This window comes from Tasmannia lanceolata, unplaced genomic scaffold (assembly GCF_043159265.1).
Source record: "Tasmannia lanceolata isolate RefF3 unplaced genomic scaffold, GAP_Taslan_0.1 ptg000037l, whole genome shotgun sequence".
Classification (NCBI taxonomy): Eukaryota; Viridiplantae; Streptophyta; class Magnoliopsida; order Canellales; family Winteraceae; genus Tasmannia; species Tasmannia lanceolata.
In genome coordinates, this window is record NW_027518714.1 from 14856023 (window position 1) to 14877303 (window position 21281).

The window sequence follows — 21281 nt, forward strand, 5'->3', positions numbered from 1 at the left end:
ACCAGGGTTTTTGAGATCTTCCCCGAGGGACATTTCCGCCCTCGGAGGCAGACCGGGTTACCATGCCCTGAGCTCTGATACCATTTGTTAGGAATTTAACCGGGTAAAACTCACCCCTAAAAGCTAGCCATTAGAGGGAGGGTGCACATTCCCATATAACCCATCCACATCCACCTGTTATTTTCGATGTAGGGTGGTTTGCTTTTGCGTGGAACCCCAACACAGGGTCTGTGTCATTTTAGCTCCTTTTATTGATAAGTTTAGGCACTGATGCATGGATGGGTAGATTATCTTTACCTGCATTCCCTGTAGTGCTAATTATTTAGTGGAGCAAAATCCAATGTAAATAAATTAATCTGGTCATTGGGCAACCTCTGCCTTACGATATTAGGCTGTAATGTTTTTGTTCCTTTACGGGCTGTTTGGATATAAGGTGGATTGTACAAGCTAAAACCCTTCAATCATAAACTGTTCAGCATGGATTCCTTAACAAAGGCACCGAACATCAGAAAAATGGAACAGGAATACGAATTCCATTAGGTGTGTTTGGCTGCTGCACAATAGGCATTTTCATCAAAGGGGATGTTGTCTTCACAATGACATCTGCACTGTCCACGACCATATCAGTTTTAGCTGAAGCTTTTTGGGGTCCTTCTGCCTGCCACAAAATAAGATCCTATCAGAAACATGATAAACCATCAGTCTATTAAGGGTTATTAGTGAAAACACTAAATAGCAGTACCTTGAAATAATTCTTGAGGGAACTATGTGGATTTCAGCAATGGGTCCAGTGTGTGGTTGATTTCCAAAAAGTATTCAACATAAGGTTGTTTCGACCGTTCCCCTTTTCTGTATAAGAACTATTGCTCTTCATTCTGAATTTGGGTAATCAGGAGCTGCAATATCAGAGTCACTTCCACTTTGATTCTCGCTTATATACTGAGAGTAAAACATCTCAACATCCGACCTCACTTGCTCCTTCACTTTAGTTCGTAGATTAGACCCATCACAAACAATATGGCCATTGAGCTTGTTTTCTTTGCCTTCATCACCTTTCACTAGCAAATCCAACCAACTTCCGTCTCTGGGTTCCACCCATTCTTTTTCAAGCTCAGCTCTCTCAATCTCGTCATGTATTTCGGCTTTGCTGAGCGTGTTTTGATCATCGTCTGAATTTAAAAGTTCAATATTTTCAAGCCTGAAATCCTGTGGGTTTTCATGTCTAGGGCCTCTATTAAATCTATTGAACTGCCTCTGTTCTTTAGGAAATTTCTTCATGCTATCGAACAAGCCATTAGCCCCTTGTTTCCACTCAAAATCATCCGCTGGTGCTATTTTCGAATATGAAGACCCGTCGTGTTTCAAGGTGTCATTCTTCATGCTAGTTAACTCATCTGCTATGTCATCTGATTTTCTAGTTCTAAACAAATCAGCTAATCGAGTGATCTTTTTTCCACTAGATGTTGGTATCTCCTCCACAATAGAGCTCTGATTTGGTGCTGGACAATAATTCACATTTCTGTCAGGTAGACTGTCTCTATTTTTAGCAGATGCCACATTACTTTTATCGTATGGGTCTGAACCAATTCCTGGCGCTTTATTATCTTTGTCTTCACCAATTATCCGTCTTATCATACAAGATAACTGATTATAGGCTGTCTTCTGGTTTCTCTCATGACCAATAACTGTGCTGGAATGTGTTTCTAACCGTCGATCTCTATTCTCAAGCTCAACTAGCTTCGCATGAACTGAATCCACTACCATCGCTAGAGCCTCAGAAGGTTTCTTAAATGTGAGATGTGATTTCTCACTTGTTACAACTTCCTTGTGAATGTGAGGATCAGCCATCACTTCTGATGGTTGAATTCTACTTTCTGCCCCATTAAGTTTAGCACCATTTGGATTTTCTTCTCTCGCCACAGCGTTAGAAACTGCCTCCATTGTACTACCTGTTTTTCCTTTTGTGATTTGCATGTAAGGATCAGCCACCATCCTTTTCTTCAGTTCTGTAAGGATTTTATTCAAAAAGAACCATGATCCCCCAACTTCATCCTGAACTTGCTTTATTGTAGGGAGGATTCCAGGATTCACTAGCATATATCTACGCAAGGTGTGAGACAAAGGAGCCAATAATTATACAGTTAATGGAAGGGCTGATGGGTCAAAAACTGAAAATGCAAATCTTGTTAAGTATATTGAGCGGAAATTTTTTTAACAAATAGATGAAACTAATTGCACCATACCAGAAAATAGCATAAGATAACATATACCTGTTTGGCAGCCATGATTTTTTTTTTTTTTTTTTCACGTAAGCGGTGGGAGAGGGGCAAGAGGGGTGATAGCTGGAGAGAATTGAGAGGGCATATGGGTTGGGCCTGTAGCTAGCTCAGTGGTTGAGACTTTGATTCTCAATCTTGAGGTCGCAAGTTCGATCCCAGCTTACCTACCCGGAAAAAAAAATTTGAGAGGGCATGAGTGAGGAGATGGTGCTAAGTGGCAAAAAAACAGGGAGAAGAAAAACCCTACTCAAATTAGAGTTTTATTTTTCCTGTTTTTCAGCCACTTAGCACCATCTCCTCACTCCTGCACTCTCAAATTCTCTCCCTCTCCCACTCTTCTCCTACCACTCCTACCACTTGGCGAACTGATATTCCTTGAAAAAAAAAAATCATGGTTGCCAACATGGCCGTAGTTGTCAACACTTCTCCAGAAGCTACAAAAAAGTCTACCATCCGTACTTTGAACCCTGAAGCCTAGAAGCAGTCCATAGTTTCATTAAATATACACATTTAATGGTATTGGACATGGGAGAATTTATATACCGAACGAGCAGACATGCTCGTATTCAGCATCCCACCCTTGATATTTGATCGGACAACAAAAAACTTTTTATGATGCTTCTGTCCGATCAAATATCAAGGGCAGTACTTCCGTCGTACACTGAATACGACCATGTATGTCCGTTCAGCATATAATTTCTCTGGATACAGATGGAAGCCCAGCTATTTCAATTATGGCCTTTTCTCTTACATGTAAACCTGTATATCTATTTGCCTGGTTGTCTGAGTAACCAACATGATAGAAGTTTTTTTTTTTTTTTTTTTAATAGTAGCATGATAAAAGTTGGGGAGTGATAAATGGACTCCCCAAATTGATAAATCGACTCCCCATGTGTCTTTCTCTCTCCTCTAGGTTAGAGAGAGAAAGAGGAGAGAGATAGACATCCATTTGGGGAGTGGATTTATCACTGCCCTAAAAGTTATGTGAATAAAATTTTGCTTGCCATATAATAAGTGCATTGCTATTGATGTCTTTCCTTCTTTCTTCCAAGAGTAGCTTTATCCACACTTCTCCCTACTTTTCTCTCTGATACTAAGACTGATATTTTGAACCCCCAACATTAAGGTTACACAACTGAGGCCATATGTGGTAGATGGTATAGTCCACAATCCACATTTCCTTCTTCTCCAATTGCTAAATAGTATCCATCTAACCAGTTTCAGTTAAATCAATGAAAATTAGGTTATAATCATAGTTGTCAAATCCATTCCATTCTGGGCAGAATTTTAGGACGTTCCATTCCATTCCAGAACTTTATGTGGATTATCTCGATGGTGCTTATATTATGTTGATTATAGATAAAAATTAATAAATCTTAGGTCTAATAAGATGTCTATTTGTTCTTTGCTCTAGTTTTTCTTCTATTATTTTTCTTATCTTCTCTATTTCTGTTAATTCTTAAAAAAAATTAGCAACTTTTCTAAAATGAAACACAGAAACAGACACAATGCCTGATATGTTCCAATCTATAAAAAAAGGTGGAACACCCACCAAAACAAAATCGACACCTATGGTTATTATACATTTGTAAAATCCTACTTATAATCTTGAAAGCAATTACTGTTTCCTAAGACCCTGTTCATTTAAGATTATGACAACCGATTGTGAGTTCCAATCCGACTATCGGACTCAATATTACATATAAATTTGAGTCCAATAATCGGTTTGGCACTCACAGTCGGTTGTCATAATCTTAAACGAACAGGGCCTAAGCATGTAACTCATCACATATGATATGAGTTTTATGAACAATGCAGATGCTATGTTTTTCGTGGGAAAATTATGATTATAAAGAAGGAAAAAAAAAAACATGCTCATAAATTCTTTCTGTTATTCAGGTATTCAAACACAACAGCATGGAGTTATAATAATCACATCATGTTCTAATTTCTTTTAGGTACAAATTAAATTATACATAAAAAAAATATTTTTAAAAAACCCTCAAATGAAACTAGAGTAATGGCTTTATGAAGAATTGCACTTTTTCATAATCAAATTACTCAAATTTCCATACAAATACTAGAATTTAGAGGTTTACGAATTCAAATATAAATGTTAAGAAAATATAATTTCATCACATTCTTCTAATTTTAAGATACAAAACATGGATTCTAACTCAGAATAAAAATAACGAGAAAGAGGAAACATCAATATGAAGTTTAATGAAACATAATTCTTAAAAAAAAAACTTACTTTTTCACGATCGATTCGACAGCTATAACTTTCTGCTCTTTCTCTGGTGCTTTGATCGAGTAAGAGGATTTTACACTCTTCCTTGGAGAAGAAGGAGCTGGAGAAAAACATGTTGTTGGTTTTGGAAATCCTGATTTTTATAATTTATAGCTTGAGTAAGATTAAATCCATGGAGAATTAAAAACAAAAAAGAAAACCCTAAAACAGTAATTCTCATGGAAATGGATTTTTACCCTTTTTCTGCAGGTGGACACTTTTTTCCGCGAGAAAGAGACGAGAGAGCGACATTAGGGTTTGTTGAGAGACAGAGGGTGGCTTTTTTTACTTGTTCAGGGGTGTGAATCATCCTACAGGGGGTGCGAATTTATTATGACCCTTTTTCATCCAAAAGTCAGGCAGCAAAATGGCTTACCGCGACATTGTCTCGCAAATCCCCACCTAGTACCTAGCACAAGAAATCAATTGACGAGAATAGCCTTCAGTATAGAGGGGTAGTCTCGTCATTTAAGAATTGTGGTCTTTCCATTTCAATGCCCTTTCTGTTAAGTCTTTTTTTCTGAAAAATTAATCAATTTCAAAGAGGGATTTGGAGGGGATTATCTCAGAAGCCATTCCGCGGACTTGCTATTGCATGAGAGACCAGCCACATAAGCTCACTTTTTTGTCTTATTCATTTAATTCATCCTATGTGGACTTGCTATTGCATGAGAGACCAGCCACATAAGCTCACTTTTTTGTCTTATTCATTTAATTCATCCTATGTGGACTTGCTATTGCATGAGAGACCAGCCACATAAGCTCACTTTTTTGTCTTATTCATTTAATTCATCCTATGTGACTTGCTATTGCATGAGACCCCAGCCACATAAGCTCACTTTTTTGTCTTATTCATTTAATTCATCCTATGGCTGAGCAAATCCCTTTCAAAGAAGAGGAAATCCTTTCGAAAAATAATTGTAGGACAAATACCCATTTTCACACGACCGGAACCATGATTTTTTTTTTTTTTCCGGTGAAATAATTTGTCAAATAGTGAGTGAGGGCTACGAGAGAGTGGGAGACAAAGAAGTGGGCTTGATAAACTACAAATCTATGGGGAAAAAAAAAATACATGGCAGCCCTATATCCCCCTAGAGCACGTTTGGCTGCCAGGATGTTTTTTTCATGATATATCACGCATCTCAAAGTGGAGACGAAGGTGAAGTCTCTAAAAAAGGAAACAAAATCCCAGAAACTAGTGTCTCAGGTGATGAGAAGTTACTAAAAATCTAGCAAAGGTCGATCCGGCTTTGAGTAGAGTTTTTTGTTTTTGAATTTTTGGCAACTTCTCAGAGACACTAGTTTCAAGGATTATGTTTCCTAATTTTTAGGTACTTGAGATCTCCACTTGGAGATGCTAGATTTATCATGAATAAAAATTCCTGGCATCTAAACGTGCCCTAAGACTCCATTTCTTTCAACTCAAGATGCATCATTACATTTTACGAGAGATTTTAATAATCCGTTTCTTTCGATGTAAAATCAGACGTAAAATTTGTTTAATATTTATTTTTACAACATAAGACAAATTTTACTTCTATTTTTACGTCGAAAGAAACAGAGAATGTAAGATTTTCCAGAGTAAATTTTTGTTCTAAGCAACTGCGAATCTTTTGTCATGATAGTTTCTCTAGTGGTAATGGAGAAATTTGAGAGGGCATGAATGAGTAGAGCGGTAGAAGTTCCTGAAAAAAAACTAGGAAAAAATCGATCAAATTTTGATTGGAGTTTTTTGTTTCCTAGTTTTTTAATCGGAAGTAAAATTTGTTTTATGTTCATTTTTACAACATAAAACAAATTTTACGTCCTTCTTTACATCGAAAGAAACTGGGCCTTAGGAACTTCTCACCCTCGACTCATTCGTGCCCTCTCCAACCCGCCATGGTTCCCTACCCCTCTCACCACTTGGTGTTTTTTAGGAACTTCTGACCAATCTTTTTCTGCTTCAACTTGTTATATGTTCATACTGGAAGAAGCTCAAAGAAGCTCATAGTGAGGATAGCTCAAAACAATCTAGATGGTGCCTCATTTGTAGTGTGACTTACCGAAGTATTGTAAGCAACCTTGGCTCAGGGAAGTTGCAAGTCCAACTGAGTCTAGTGATCAACTATACTCAAAATAAATTTCCAAGGCTTCTATTTATTTCCTCTATTTGACTGTTTGTCTGTGGATGGTAGGGACTCTAATATTTGACTTATTGAGGCTTCACACCCGTCTTCCATAAAGTCGTCCAAAAAAAGAAAAAAATTAGCTCATAAACTTCACATCCCAATATGAAGTAATAGTCTTTGAAAAGTTCATGAAGGCGTAGAACTTCGAAGAAGAGTTGAGAAACATGCAAAATATCATGATTCTTCCAGCAAAATAGGAAATGTACTATCTCTGAGAATCGACCTACAACCACAAATATAGAACTCATATCTTGTTGAGTTCACGGCAAACCCAACTCAAAGCCCATGCTTAGATCCTCATATGGAACTGGGAATGAAACTCTTGTTTACTGGATTTGTTCCAGTTCTTGCTAATTTACAGTCCACATGATTGTACATGATTGTAAATTCCTTGCAGAAGGCTCCTTAATAATGGAAAAATAATGACAATTACCAGCGTCCAAAACCGTCATCGTTCCCCAGTTTTCATCCTCATCTTACAGGGCGGAGTCTGCTGATGCCAGCAGGTGTCAAACTAATGGTACTGATGTCAGTGAATCAGCTTCTCCCCCTTTGTTCCTTTCTTTTATATGTACTGAGAATTTCAAGGGATGTTAAGCTACATGTGCATCCAAATTGCCCCAATTCAATTGGTTGAATTTTATTGCATTATATGACCTGGTGGTCACGGGTTTGAGTCATGCAAACAGCCTCTCTACAAAGCCGGGGTAAGGCTGCGTACGTATAGCCCTCCCCAGGCTCCCACCATTGTGCACTAGGCCGCCCTATTACATTATTACAGGACTTCATGACCAAGATAGTTATAATGCTGACAGATGATTCAACTGCATCTTATAAAAATATATTCCCGTACACAAGGTGAAAGAATTCATTTACAATGTTCTAAACAAAAACCAGTGCTTTCAACAAGTAAAACCTGGTGAAAGCTAATTAAAAACCTATATGTATAAATTAATCGTTCTGTTTTGCTGTGAATTCTGAGCTTCACCTCTATATATAGCAGAATTTTTCAAAGTTTTGAGGCGAATAATTCACAGGTGATTAGGTCATCCACAGATGCAGATCTACCTGAACCTAAGACAGGGATGAGGTTGAAAATAGGCTCTTTACCAGCCTCAATTCTCTGACTAATCTTGGAAAATCCAGTGAATGCCTCCGTTAATGTAAGTGAGAGCGCATCAGCAGTCAAACAGAGACTTGTTGAGAAGTAAAACCTCAAATTCTGTAAAAAGAAAAGCAATGGGATGAAATCAGATAGATACAATTATGACGATCTTACTGATTTGCTTAACACATATTAAACATATTTTTTACACATTGCCAAAAAATTCACATCTAAGCCTATTGTCCCAAGAGATAAATGGGTTCTAGGATTTGTGTGTGATAAATTTGAAGATAGATTACTTATAAAGCAACTGAATCAGATGGTAAATGAATCAGAACCAATGACAAGCACGATCAGGTCTGCTCTCATTTGGTCAAAAACAAACATCATGCACCAAGCTGTTCTCATTTGGGCAAAAACACACATCATGCACCAAATTAACAGTAGTTTTTGGGAAACCATAAAACCGCTTGCACCCTTTTCAACATTTTTTCACGAAGATGATGGCATGCTGGAAACCTTTGTTCACCAATTTAAAGACAAATGAGCTTTGGAGTATATTTCACACAAATATATTTGAGCCACTGCTTGAAACTTTTGTTCACCAATTTAAATAGAAATGAGCTTTGGGGTATTTCACACAAATGTGTACCTATTTGGGCCAGTGAAAATTTTGGAATGGTTTAATAAATTCTCAATAAAAAGAAATAAGTTCCCCATGCATAAATTTCGAATTGTGTTACTATGCAAAAAAATTAGGGCCCTATTTTGAATGGTGAAAACTAGGGGCCTTTTCCGAATGATAATGTAAGCTTCAAAGAACAATAGTGTTTAAATTGGAAATGAAAGCTCCACTAATGGATGAAACTGACCATCAAGTCACCCCAAGAGAAATCGTTCTCCCGAAAGATTTCATCAAGAAGATAAATGCAAAATCTTGCTAGCCTTTTCATGTGTTGCTGGGTGCCAAAAAATCGACAGGGTGCAGAGTTCTGATCAGTTTCAGAACAGATATTTGCTGCAAATTCATTTGTAATAGAGATAGCCACCAAACATATCTTCCCCCGAACAATATATTTCTGGCAGCATGAATCTTGCCATTTTGACTGCTCAAATCCCCAAAGATTCAGTATCTTTGTGCAGGTTGGGTTCTGCAAACCAGTTTGAGTTATGGTTTCCTTATCCTCTGGAGTGTAAAGGACAGGCTTTACTTCCACAAGTGCTCTGCAAGAAAACAAACATACTAATGAGGCATTGTCAAGTTAACTTCACCTCTGTTCTAAAAATTTATTTTGCACATATTACTGCATGTAAAACATGGAATGTAGACAATGATGTACATCAATATTTTCCAAACAAATAAAACTCAGCCATCAAGGGGAGTTCGAAAACTAAATCATGATTTCCTGGCAGATTCCACGGATGTTTAGAGCTGTGACATATTCGTCGATTAATATATCACAATCATGTCTTATATTTGCAGTTATAACTTCGATTATGTGACTTACAAATTCTATTTTAAATTTATTATTAACCATCGTTTAAGTTAAATCCAGATAAGTTTTATGATATTTTATTTATTGATGTCTTGTGCCTTATTTCATGGCATGGGATACCTATATCCATACCTGTGCCCTACGCTTTGGAAAATCTCAATCAGATATTCACATCTCCATTCCCGCGTTTGTGTACCTGGGTATCATAGTTAGTAACTAGTCAAGTACTTGATCGACGTTTTGCTAGTAATCAATTGAGCATTTCAAGTACTCAACTAGGTTCCATGGGCGTAATAAAAATCAAGTTACTCCTTAATACTTTCCAAGTCAGTGAGTCTCAATTGAATTGCGCTGATACAGTGAGAATTTCGAATATCTGATTGAGATTTTAAAAGTTGGAGCAGACATATTCACAGATAGATCAAAATAATAAACCCTCCAAGCTAAAAAAAGAAAATGATCAAAATAAAAACAAGGCATGTCTCCTCCAAAGACTGAGACTTCATACAGAACACATACCTCAAAAATAGGATAAGATCAATACCTTTTTGGTAGGTTGGGTGCAAGGACATAAAGAAACACAGGGCCCGCCACTTCTGAAGTGCTCCCATTCGGCAAATAAGAAGATGCTCTCTGCCTAAGGAAAGTTTCTAGCTTGTACTGAATTTCAATTCTCTCCGAGGATGTGAGGGATGCTGAGCAGTAAATTACAAAAAGAATTGCAGAGGAAGCTAGCGAACAGTTAAAACACTTAGCCACAGCTTCACAGTTTTCTAGTGCTTGCTCCAGTTCTGCAATAGCACCTCCAGAACAAAGCATCATAGTGGGTGGATCAAGCCCCAACTGCCCAGCCATATAGAGTATTTCTTTATGCAAAGTAGCCTGAAAGAAAAGCAAAATAAGCATTAGAACTGCAGCCTCAATACCGATGGTAAATATGTTAATATCACATTTTTTTAGGTTTTGTATAATGTGTGGAATTAATGAGTAATTATGCAGGCAGTTTTTACAATCAAGGGATCTTTGTGATTTTACATTGCAGGAAGCATTGAGTAAATACCCTATTGTGAATAAGAACCAAACAGAAGATTCATTTCTTCCAAGGAAAACCTTCAATTCAACAGAAACTGTGCATACATTACCCCATATTAAACCTTTGACACAGCTGATAAAGTCACAATTGCATTGTATATTTAAATCATTGAGACCTGTCACCAAATTAAATTCACTGTTAACTTGCTAAGAGATATGATGCTTGAAGTAGCTTTATATGGCATTAATATGTACTTGGGATGGGGCCTATCATAATGGGTAGCATACTTGTAGATTCTTTTTTAGCATAAAATATAAAGAAGCTTTATGGGAGTTGTGGGTTTAGAGTCTTTAGACCTTGCACCCCACAAACTCCCCACTCCCCACTCCCCACTATTCATTTTTACTTCTTTCGTTCTCTTTTCTTCTCTTCTCCAATGGGTGGTGCACTCCAAGTATTTCTTTCTTTATTTTGCTTAAACATTCACATTGACTTCACTAAGGTTCTACATACGAGTTAAAATGAATTTTTTTATGGAAATGATATCAGCACAACAATGTTTTTATATTTTCACTAATCCATCTTGTTTTTTAGTAATAGAAGATCTGTCAAATGGTATTACATTTCCCAAAAAAGCTCTCACAAGCCAATTAAAAAAGAAAATACAAGCTGCGTTAGTGAAAATATCAAAACATGGTTGTGCTGATATCATTTCCCTTTTTTTACTGTGTTGTGTTACTTGTGTACGAAGAGATAGTGTTTTTTTCAGGAAGCATTAATAGCTCACTAACTTCACCAATGTTTATATGTGCAGATTGGCCAATCAGTCCAATGCCTGATTCAATCCGAAAATCACTTTTCCAAAACTCTAATGGAAAAAAAGAAAAAAAAAAGTCAAATGCAATTATGAATTATGCAGAAACACGGACTATAAATCAGAGAATTAATAATATGAATTTTACAAGAACACGTATTTTTTTTACAAGAACATGCTAAAGACATTTAATTTCTGATTCTGAAATTTCGTACCAAGCAATCACCAGACCCTATATAAGAGATAAGGTAGCATCTGGTGTACACACATAGAGTGAATGCATAACATTGTCCGTAAGATGAGGAAAGCAAGAAGAAGAAGGGAAGAAAAAAGAAAGAAGAAAAGAAATGAACATATATTAGTTTTTACCTGACTATATGGTCCAATGCAACTAGGTGCCCAGCACGAAATACTCTGTACATGCAGAACTCTTTTGCTCTGGTCCTTTGAAACTAGCACTTCTACATACGCTTTTCCTAGGCCTACTTGTATCAGAGGCAGTTCAATCGTACTGCGAGACGGAACACCCAAGTAGCAATTCTTTTCTGTAATAAATCTGACATAGGTTTCATTTGCCAATGCAAAATCATCCATGTCAGATATGTAGAGATGAATATATAGTACATTTACCCAATCAAAACCACCTTCATGTAGTTGTGATTCAATGTTCTTAAGAACAGCAGCCATGTCTCTCTGTAGACCTGCCAAATTAAATTCATGATTACTGGACAAAACAATGGGAAAAAGGAATGGATAACTTGAACTCCTAAAGCTATGTCACAAATTTAGTTCTCGGGAATTTCTCGGCAAGGGAAAATCTCGGGATATTTTTCTCCCTGGTTTATATCGGGAGAAAAACTATAAAATAAGATTATTTAAAATATATATTAATATATGAAATTTAAGAAAAAATATAAAACAAAAATATCATAATATTATCGCGATATTTTGTGATAAAAATGAAAATATCACTATATTTTTAAAATCACAGGATTATTTTGGGATTTTATCGTTTTATCAAAATGTCGCGATAAAAATGCGATATTTTGATATCGGAGATATTTGTGACATAGCTCCTTAGATGCATCTCAGATAGGGAAGTTACTTTTAACAAGTCGAGAACTGCTTACCTTTGGAGGGTCCAGAAGAATCTTGGATCCAACAACCTATGGAAAATGTACCCCGTGTGGTTCTTGAAATTTGCAGCTTTTTGTCAGCAACAGTATGGAAATCAGACGTCGGTTCTGAGGACTGACACCTGACTCCATATTCTGGTACACAATTTCCTTGCACTTCATGTACATAACCCACTTTTTCAGAACCAACATCACTGGTTCTGCTGTTGTTACTGAAATAAGTGGACTCTTCTTTATGCTCAAGATGGAATGCTGAGGGATGAAGGACTCCCACCGGGGCTATGGAATTAGATGAGTGCAGCACAACTTGAAAATCATCAAGAACAATCCGTGCATTCTGAAAATTCTAGATGTTAGTTGCTTGCTGCAACAGTTATAAGAACCAAAAGCGTAGAAACCATCTCAATTCAAGTAATCTAAACCATAGTTGTATGAGTGGGAAGCGAGTGCGAGAAGTGGCCTGGGAAGTGAGGGGTTTAGGAAAAAGAAAATGCGGGGAGCGAAAATATCTAAAGAAAGTAAAGAGAAAATGAGTGGGGAGTTTCATTGAAAGTCAACAAGAAGCATTTAATAAGCCTCAATGGAAGCGAACAAGTACATAGAGTAGGTTGTAGTAGGTTGGGGAGGAATGGTTAATATGGGTAAGGATTACAAATTGACAAGAAGACTTTGCGACTAATTAGAATTTCAAGTTTTAGGAACTTACAATTTCACATCTATTATTTATGTACATTTAATGTTAAGCTTTTGGAAAAAGATCTACATAATTTTCATTTGAAACTTAAGATGGTTTTCTAGTTTTAAATGCGTTCTTTTTTAAATACGCTCCTTCAGCATTATCAAAAGGAGAAAATATTATTTTAGGAAGAAATATTCACTTGAATAGGAAGCATACTCTTAATTAAGAGGAAACATGGAGGAAGCGCAGGGGAAGAGCACTTGGCAAGTTTGGGAAGTGATAAGATCTTAGCTTCCGAAGCAAGTTTTCAAGGAAGCGAACTTCCCATCCAACTAGGAAGTTTTCGGTACTATGATCTAAACCAAAAAAATGGCATTGAATCAGTAAAGCAACAATAGAGTTCAATTATTTCCATCTAACATCCTTCAAGAATCTGGGGTACTGTAGCAATAAATATTTGGAAACAAAAAATCACAAAATCCAAAAGAATAGATTGCATCTCATCAAGGTCAACCTCTACCTTGTCACAAGTCACAACCTCAAGCTTGTCCATAGGACTAACAGAAAAACTAAAAACAAAGAGAGATCATGAGTAGATAATTAAAATTGCCTGAGAACTTACTTTGAAAAGAGGGCAGTCAAGGGTTAACGTTTCATACTCCCCACCTTCACCACATACATTAATTCCATACTTCCTGTCAAAAAAAAAGGAAGAGAAAACAATCCACTTACGATGAAAAATAAATACGCAAATTCGTTATAAGAAATGTAGAATTCTTCCAACAAGAATTACATATTATAGTTATTCAATGATAGTTTCTAATCACTGAGAATAGGAGCTTCGAATTCTAGAATTTAAAATCCTTGTTGATCAACCAGAATTTTCTATTTCTCACAGTTTAGGCCTCATCTGGTATTCTGGCTGCAATCCTTGGAGGTGAAATGGGCCCACATGAAGTGGAAGTGGAAGTGGAAAATGGGTGCGTAAAAAATTGAAGAAAGTGAAGTCAAGGTGGGATGCCATTATTAAAAAAAAAAGAGTGTTTCCAAGGAAGGGGTGGCATTATCAAAACAATGGCTCGAAAGAGGGTGTCTTTATCAAAACACCTGTTACAGAGGAGGTGTCATGATCAAAAGGAGGGGGGGTGTTATTCCTAGGAATATTGCATTTTCCACTCTGCTAGGGCGGAAAGTGCAGAAGTTGTAATTCTGTGCCATGTGGGCTGAAAAGGAACCGACATGGATAATTGCCAGAATCTATGTTCACTTTCCATGCAGCCAGACGCGTGGAAAACAGGAAAAGGGGGCAAAAATGGCGTATTACCGTAAGAAGAAAGCAACCATATGAGGTCTTAATAATATTCATTACTGATGAAAGAAAACAATAACTGAAAAAATTTAACAATGCAGCATAAAATAATCTATCCTAACATACTCTTTCAATTGAATCAATTGCGGCTGCAAGTACGCTATCTCTCTGCCCAAGTGTTTTGAAGGGTTCAACCCCATGGCCGCAACCTATGAAAAAAAAAAAAAACTCTATTGCTTTCATCAAATGTTTCCATAACAAATTACATAAAATGATGATCAAGTCTAGGTTATCAATCAGAAGAAATCATTTTTGGGAGAAAATGAGTTGGTAAAGGAAAATTTTGACAATGAGATATGGAGATTATTCAAGGATCCCCAATAAAGGGAATTTGCACGAAACACTATGATATGCAACCAGGGCACTTCCTAGTCTGAAATATGTGATATTGGACCCTTGCGTCAGACATTCATGTTAATTTAGCAATCAAGGATGATCCCAAATGCCTTTTTTAGTTTTTTTTTTCTACTTCTACATCTATTTTAGACACATGCACTCAGATCAACACATACACGTACAAGCATGATATGCAACATGTATGCGTTTTCATTACGAATATTGCAGGACCGTAAGCATAACCAGGTCCTCTATTTATCTTTAGACAATTGGTTGCAAGATTTAAAATGGAGGTTTCAATATGGATGTCAATCACCACCAAAAAAAAAGAAAAAGAAAAATGTCAGTTTTGGTCATAGATTTTAGTGAAAATTCTAGAAAATCGCGAAAGTTAATGGAAATGCATGCAAATAATGGAATTTAGGAGGGAAAGGCGAGTGAAGATGGAAAGAGAAAGGAGAAGGGAAGGAGTTCGATTGGTGGGGAGAGAGAGAGAGAGAGAGAGAGAGAGAGAGAGAGAGAGAGCAATAGAAGTCAACAATGGGGAAGAGAGAGAAGCGTGGAGAAATCGAGAAGAAAGGGGAGATGAGAGAGAGAGAGTGGAGGGAAAGTCGGCCAATGGGGTTCTCTTTCACAATTTTTCTAAGATCCGGGCATTGGTGGGGTTTCAAGGATATTTACATGGAGAGCTTAGTTATTTAAGTGGCAGGTCTCCCATCTTTGATCAATACCTTAAAAAAATGAGTATTAAAAGGGATTTAAGTGGTTTTTAGGGGTTTAGCCAATAAGAAATAAATGGGTCAGGGTTAAAAGGCTATAAAAGATGGGATTTAAAAATAGAGAAATTATATGATGCCCAACCGTCAAGTCACGTGAGGTGGTACTTCAAAAGTACCACCCTTGATATTTGATCCAACAGCAGCATCTTAAAAAGTGGGCTGCTGTTGGATCAAATATCAAGGGTGGTACCCTTTTGACGGTAGTTGACGGTCGGCCACCATATAAAAACTCTTAAAAATATATGTGAGCCATGGGCTTGACTTGCCAACTGAAAACGGCTTGACTTAACTAATAGGACTAAGCTTGCTTCAAAATGAAGCTTAGTTATTTAAGGGTCTTCCATCTTTGATCAATACCTAAAAAGAAATGAGTATTAAAAGGGATTTAAGTGGTTTTTAGGGGTTTAGCCAATAAGAAATAAGGAATAAGTGGGTCTGGGTTAAAAGGCTATAAAATATGAGGTTTAAAATGATGTGTGCGCCATGAAAAATGGGGTACATCCCTTGCATCTCAGCTGAATAAAATGCTAATAAATCAAATAAAAATACTACCTAAAAGAGAAATAGCAAATGTCTAATAATCCGGTAAGTTGTTGGATTACATCATCATGTCGATGGAAGTTTTGTAATCTACATACTAAAGTGGCATGGTTTCTGTCGACATGAATAAAACGTTACCGAATCTATACATGTCGTTCGAAGGATTTCATTTCAGTAAGATGGAAATGGAAACATGTCGATTTCGGCCAACGTTTAGATCTATGATTGGTTAGACTTGTTGCATCCCTAAACAAAGGTGGGATCACAGTTGCGTGGAAACTGGTTTAAAAGTGAGAAACATCTTTCTGGTTTCGTAGGAAATGTTAGTGTGAAATGAACTTAGTATGATTACCCTTAATCATGGGGAACACATTTCCCAATGAACAAAAATGAAATATAGAAATAAAGTTACCCAGTGTTCACCCATCTTTCCCCCAAACATTTCTTAAAATTTTCCCACACATTTCTTCTGTAGTTCCTTATTCTCATTCCCTCTTTATAAGACCCAAATTTCTATCTTCATATCACACAATTGCATATTAATCTGGAAACAATAGATTGGATCACAGTTGCACGGAAACTGATTTAAAAGTGAAAAATACATTTCTGGTTTCCTGGGAAACGTCCATGAAATTAACTTGGTATGGTTACACTTTGTCATGGGGAATACATTTCCCAACAAACAAAACTGGTGTTAAAGTATAAAAGAATAAATAACGCCTTCTCCAACAGCTTAAGCTTTTGGAGCAACTGGTTGTTTCACATGGTATCAGAGCAACTGCCTGGGTTCAAACCTCCTCGATAGCAAATATCCACATGCAATGGCCAAACCCAACAGAGGGGCCACATGCGCCACGTGTAGGCCAACCCAAAGACAGAGGGGCCACACGTGAGGGGGAGCATTAAAGTATAAAAGAATAAGTAACGCCTTCTCCAACAGCTTAAGCTTTTGGAGTAGCTAGTTGTTTCACAACTGGGATACAGAAACTCAGTTACACGGCATTCACCAACATTTCCAACAAACATTTCTCAAACTTTTCCCAAACATTTCTTCGGTAATTCCTCAGTTTCATTCCTGCTTTTTAGGACCTACATTTTTATCTTTCATATCACATGATTACTTATTATTCTGGCAACAATAGGTAGGATTCAGTCACCAAGGCAGTAAGTATGAAAATCACTGGCATTATTAATACCTTAGATATTTTATTAAGGTCTGAGATACAAATATTAATGCAGGTTCTAAGGAAAAGAAAACAAGAATTTAAAATTTTCAAGAAATCCATCAATTAACTTGAATCAAGGGGATGATGATGCCAGCTCTGGGTTAGACGGGAAGCTTTGACAGAAGAATGTCATTCAATTCATTATGAAGACAAGGAATCCATAGTAAACTAGAAATTGGAATATCAATTGTCAATGACTAGATTGCATGTGAAGTTGATGCGAAAATATGAAAAGTTTTAGTGACGGAAATCGCTGTTCATCTTGTTCATTACACTTTCAACAAAAAATAAATAAAAAACAAACTACACATGACATACCAAAAGGAAATAAAACTAGGGATGGTAAATTCCAATAAGAGCTATGGAAGAAAGAGTTGGCAAATATGATAAATAACAAGATTTACCTTTACAGTGATAGCCACGATGCCCTTTGTTATCTATCGAGAAGAAAAAGTATGTAAGTGACACGCCAGCAAACTAATGCAATACTAAGTTACTAACAGATTTTGAATAATCAAAACAAAGACCATCATACAAACCAATAACTAGAAATTACCATTTCTTGAAGGAGCAAAGATTGATCATGTTTCCATAAATATGCCAGTGAAACAAGCCCTAACCTTGAGCAAACACTCTCCACACGTAGCCTTTGGTAGTCAGAAGCAATAGCACCAGAAGATACAGCAGCGATGGAGGGAATTTGTCGTTTTACTTCATTTAGCAAAATAAACATATCTTCAACTTCATCGCCTGGCGTTGTTGTGTAGCTAAGATGCTGATGCCTATGTAACCCAATGGTAATGTAAAGATAAGCATTTTTTTTAAAAAAAAGGCAAATCAAGATATGTAGCTTTGAATATATAAGCAACTCAGAGAAACTGAATATATGCATGAGAAGATATGTAGCTTTGAATAGACATTAAGTACATCTTCCTTGATGGAATATCAACTGTCAATGACTAGGAGTTGACAGAGATCAACTAGATATTCCGATCATCTCGATCGCAGTTTTCCTCTTTAAATAAATAGCTTCATCATTCAAAAAACATGAATGTACATACATAAAATACAACCTAAAAATGTCCAAGTTGCAACTTGGGCATACAACCAAATTCACCAAAAGTCAGTGCAAAACATTTCAAGATCAAAGACAAAAGAAGAAAATGTCAGTACAGCTATCAACAAGTGAGTCAAGTAAATAGAGTTTCTCTAGGGAAAAAACTCTTTTAGCCATGTACTGCAAAGAGAAGATATAATCTCCTCAAATTAAAAAATCAATTTACCAAAGAATTCCCACTTAGAGGGCTTGCCTTGTGGATCCCTGTATCCGCCTTCGAAACAATGGCAATCCCATACATTCTGCATAGCTAACCACAATTTGATGCCCCACCTGCAAATCAAACATAACATTCACATTACTCAAAAAGCATCACAAAGTATCTATTCCAATGACAACATTGGTAGCAATTTTCATATGTATTCACTGAGAAAAAAGACAGATTGAACCAAAGATCGCGTAATGCATATAACATATGGCATATTGTAAATACTTTGCCTGCTATAACCTCAATAAACATAACATTAAAACAAATAATTGGTTATGTATAAATTGTGGAAGAAATGTAAATGATAAATGACGGAATTAACCCTTATAACCATCTCCTATGCTACTGTAATATACAATGAAGACCATGGAAAACCCAAGTCACTGACAGGTCCGTACAGTTAAAAATTATATGCTGAAATATACGTTAACATTATTTAATAAATAGTTCATCAAAGGTATAAGATATGGAAAAGTGCATCAATATAATAGATTAATAAATTCCAGGTGGGTTACAAAACAGAATATTGGACCTAAGAGGGTTTCCCATTAGATTAATTCATGTCTCAACATCTGCAAGGATTTGAAGCTGCAATTTTCTCATGGTCTGAGTGAAGCGAATGAACTCACTGATTCCCTTGCTAAGCAAAGTGGTGGGAGGAAATCCCTCGCTTATGGACATCTCCTGCCTCTCAAGTCGTGTCCTGTATTTGTTTCCTTACGTTCCTTTCTTTTTCTTATCAATAAAGTGGTATGTTTGGATGCGCGACATAGACTTGGGGAGTAGTGGAATAAGAAAGTCAACAGGGAGGAGACAAGCATTGGTTTTGCCTGGAATTACCTTGGAGAATAGTAGTAAGCAGTGTTTGGTTGCACGGCATAGACTCGGAGTAGAGGAATAAGTAGGGGGTGTCATTACTAATATAGAGAGAGAAGAGAGAGGGGTAAGAGAGAGAAAGAGAGGAGAGAGAAAAAAAAAAGAAAAAAAGCACCATTCCCAAGATTTTTCAAGCAAAATTCAACCATTTTGGGGAGAATTTAATTTTAAAGCTATAAGGAGGGGATACGAATTCCACCTCAGCATTTGAAATTCTTTCAAAATCCCGACGAATACTGAGAGTTTGGGCAACCAAAACAAGAAAAATAACATATTAATAGAAAGAAAATATATTATGCAATCTTGGATATGGGTACATTTCTAACCATCCACAAACTATCAGTGATGACCATACTAAGACTGTTTTATATATATACATATGAGAAAACGGTTTCTACACACAAGCTTTAAAAACAGTGGGGCCCACATTGTTTTACGTGATCCAAACCATTCATTTGATGGGCCCTCACATAGATAGGGTGTGCCCAAAAAATCAGCTTCATAGGAGGCAAAAATGGACAGATTTGTGAAGGTTTATACACGTCCATTTTACCTCCACAAATCGTATCGTAGGGTTGGGATGATCCAATTGAGCTGATTTTTTGTGGACACCCTACCTATGTGAGGGCCAATCAAATGAATGGTTTGGATTATTTTAAGCTAGTGTGTAGATAACTTATCTACACTTGTGTGTAGAAACTTAGAAGGAATCAAGAAAGGAAATAAAAGAGAAATTACAGTTTGATACATGTAGCTATCCAGTTCATCGACAGAATCATCGAGCGGCATCAAATTTGCCAATGCTACGATCTGCACGCAATAAAATCAAAGTTAACGGAAAAAATAAACAGAGTAAGAGAACAAAACCCGAATCACTGGCAAAATATGATAAAATTATCAGGAAAAAAAGGGGGCGAGAAAGAGAAAAATAAAAACCCTAAAAAGATGATATCGATTAATATAAAAATAAAAACCTCGTGATCGTATTCGATGCATCTCATCATGGCGTAGCAGCTGTCTTTCCCCCCGCTCACTAATCCCACCACCTTCATCTCTCTCTCTCTCTCTCTAAAAACCCTAAAAAAAATTAAAACCCTAAAAAAAGAAATCTGATTTTGCAGAGAGAGTGAATAAGTAGAGAAGAGTCACAACAATTAGAGAAGAAGACTACGATTTGAGTCCATTTTTGAGTTTAAAAGGAGGAGACGGGGCATGGCATTGTTGTTAATTCTAACAAAGCTGAGCCTCTTTTTGGCGAGATTTTATATGGTGTAAGCAAGCCCTTATAGTCCCTTGTTTTTTAAAAAGTACTGTACGGACCACACTATAGGATGATCCAAACCGTCCATGTGATGGGCCACGATGTTCATAGGCTGTCCCCAAAAAATCATTCCGTACGATTATTCTAACCATCCGATCTGTAAAAGAAACTGGATATTATGGAAACCTATATAGATCGGAGGGCTAGGATCATCCTATGGAAATGATTTTTGGGAAACAACATATTTAGTATTTACATCGTGTTCCAACACGTGATGGTTTGGATCATCCTATCATGTGGTCCGTACAGTACTTTTTGGAAAAATAAGGGACTATAAGGGCTTACAGCCTTACACCGTATAAAAACTAGGACCGTCAATCGGGATGGGCAAGCTCGAAGCCCGCCCGTTCGGCCCCCTAAAAGTTAATTTGGGCTGAGCTTGAGCAAGGGTCGTCGAGCCCGTTACAAGCCCGGGCCCGATAATATATTTACTATATAGTTTTTCATGATTTTTTATGCCCTTAAAAATAACAGTAGATATTAATTTAGATATTAATTAAATA

General features: G+C 36.8%; 2 protein-coding genes across 5 annotated transcripts; both read right to left on the reverse strand.

The window, feature by feature from the left end:
- Positions 1–343: 343 nt before the first annotated feature.
- On the reverse strand, positions 344–4840 carry LOC143860939 (uncharacterized). Of its 2 annotated transcripts, none has more exons than XM_077371802.1 (4): positions 4767–4840; positions 4534–4663; positions 743–2101; positions 344–654 (listed from the first exon to the last, which is right to left on the reverse strand). In XM_077371802.1, exons 1-3 carry the CDS (start codon positions 4819–4821, stop codon positions 871–873), a joined length of 1416 nt encoding a protein of 471 aa, XP_077227917.1. In that variant the 5' UTR covers positions 4822–4840; the 3' UTR covers positions 344–654; positions 743–870. The 2 variants fall into 2 exon arrangements, with proteins under 2 accessions (XP_077227917.1, XP_077227916.1); XM_077371801.1 differs by having other exon boundaries at positions 344–658.
- A 2700-nt stretch (positions 4841–7540) lies between these two features.
- On the reverse strand, positions 7541–20623 carry LOC143861779 (endoribonuclease). 3 transcript variants are annotated; one of them, XM_077372702.1, is made up of 12 exons: positions 20432–20623; positions 20196–20267; positions 18567–18646; positions 17813–18038; positions 17661–17693; positions 14442–14524; positions 13629–13701; positions 12322–12664; positions 11561–11892; positions 9889–10226; positions 8721–9072; positions 7541–7965 (listed from the first exon to the last, which is right to left on the reverse strand). In XM_077372702.1, exons 1-12 carry the CDS (start codon positions 20507–20509, stop codon positions 7753–7755), a joined length of 2223 nt encoding a protein of 740 aa, XP_077228817.1. In that variant the 5' UTR covers positions 20510–20623; the 3' UTR covers positions 7541–7752. The 3 variants fall into 3 exon arrangements, with proteins under 3 accessions (XP_077228817.1, XP_077228818.1, XP_077228819.1); XM_077372703.1 differs by lacking the exons at positions 20196–20267; positions 20432–20623 and adding an exon at positions 19211–19465; XM_077372704.1 differs by lacking the exons at positions 20196–20267; positions 20432–20623 and having other exon boundaries at positions 18540–18646.
- Between the last annotated feature and the right edge of the window lie 658 nt (positions 20624–21281).

Coding starts and splice junctions, on each gene's coding strand:
- LOC143860939 (XM_077371802.1), bottom strand. CDS start 4,821: ATGTCGCTCTCTCGTCTCTTTCTCGCGGAAAAAAGTGTCCACCTGCAG. Junction 4,664..4,766: donor TGTCCACCTGCAGAAAAAGG/GTAAAAATCCAT, acceptor TATAAAAATCAG/GATTTCCAAAACCAACAACA. Junction 2,102..4,533: donor GTCGAATCGATCGTGAAAAA/GTAAGTTTTTTT, acceptor CACCTTGCGTAG/ATATATGCTAGTGAATCCTG.
- LOC143861779 (XM_077372702.1), bottom strand. CDS start 20,509: ATGAAGGTGGTGGGATTAGTGAGCGGGGGGAAAGACAGCTGCTACGCC. Junction 18,039..18,566: donor CGGATACAGGGATCCACAAG/GCAAGCCCTCTA, acceptor TGGGTTACATAG/GCATCAGCATCTTAGCTACA. Junction 7,966..8,720: donor TCTCTTGGGGTGACTTGATG/GTCAGTTTCATC, acceptor TTCTTTTTACAG/AATTTGAGGTTTTACTTCTC.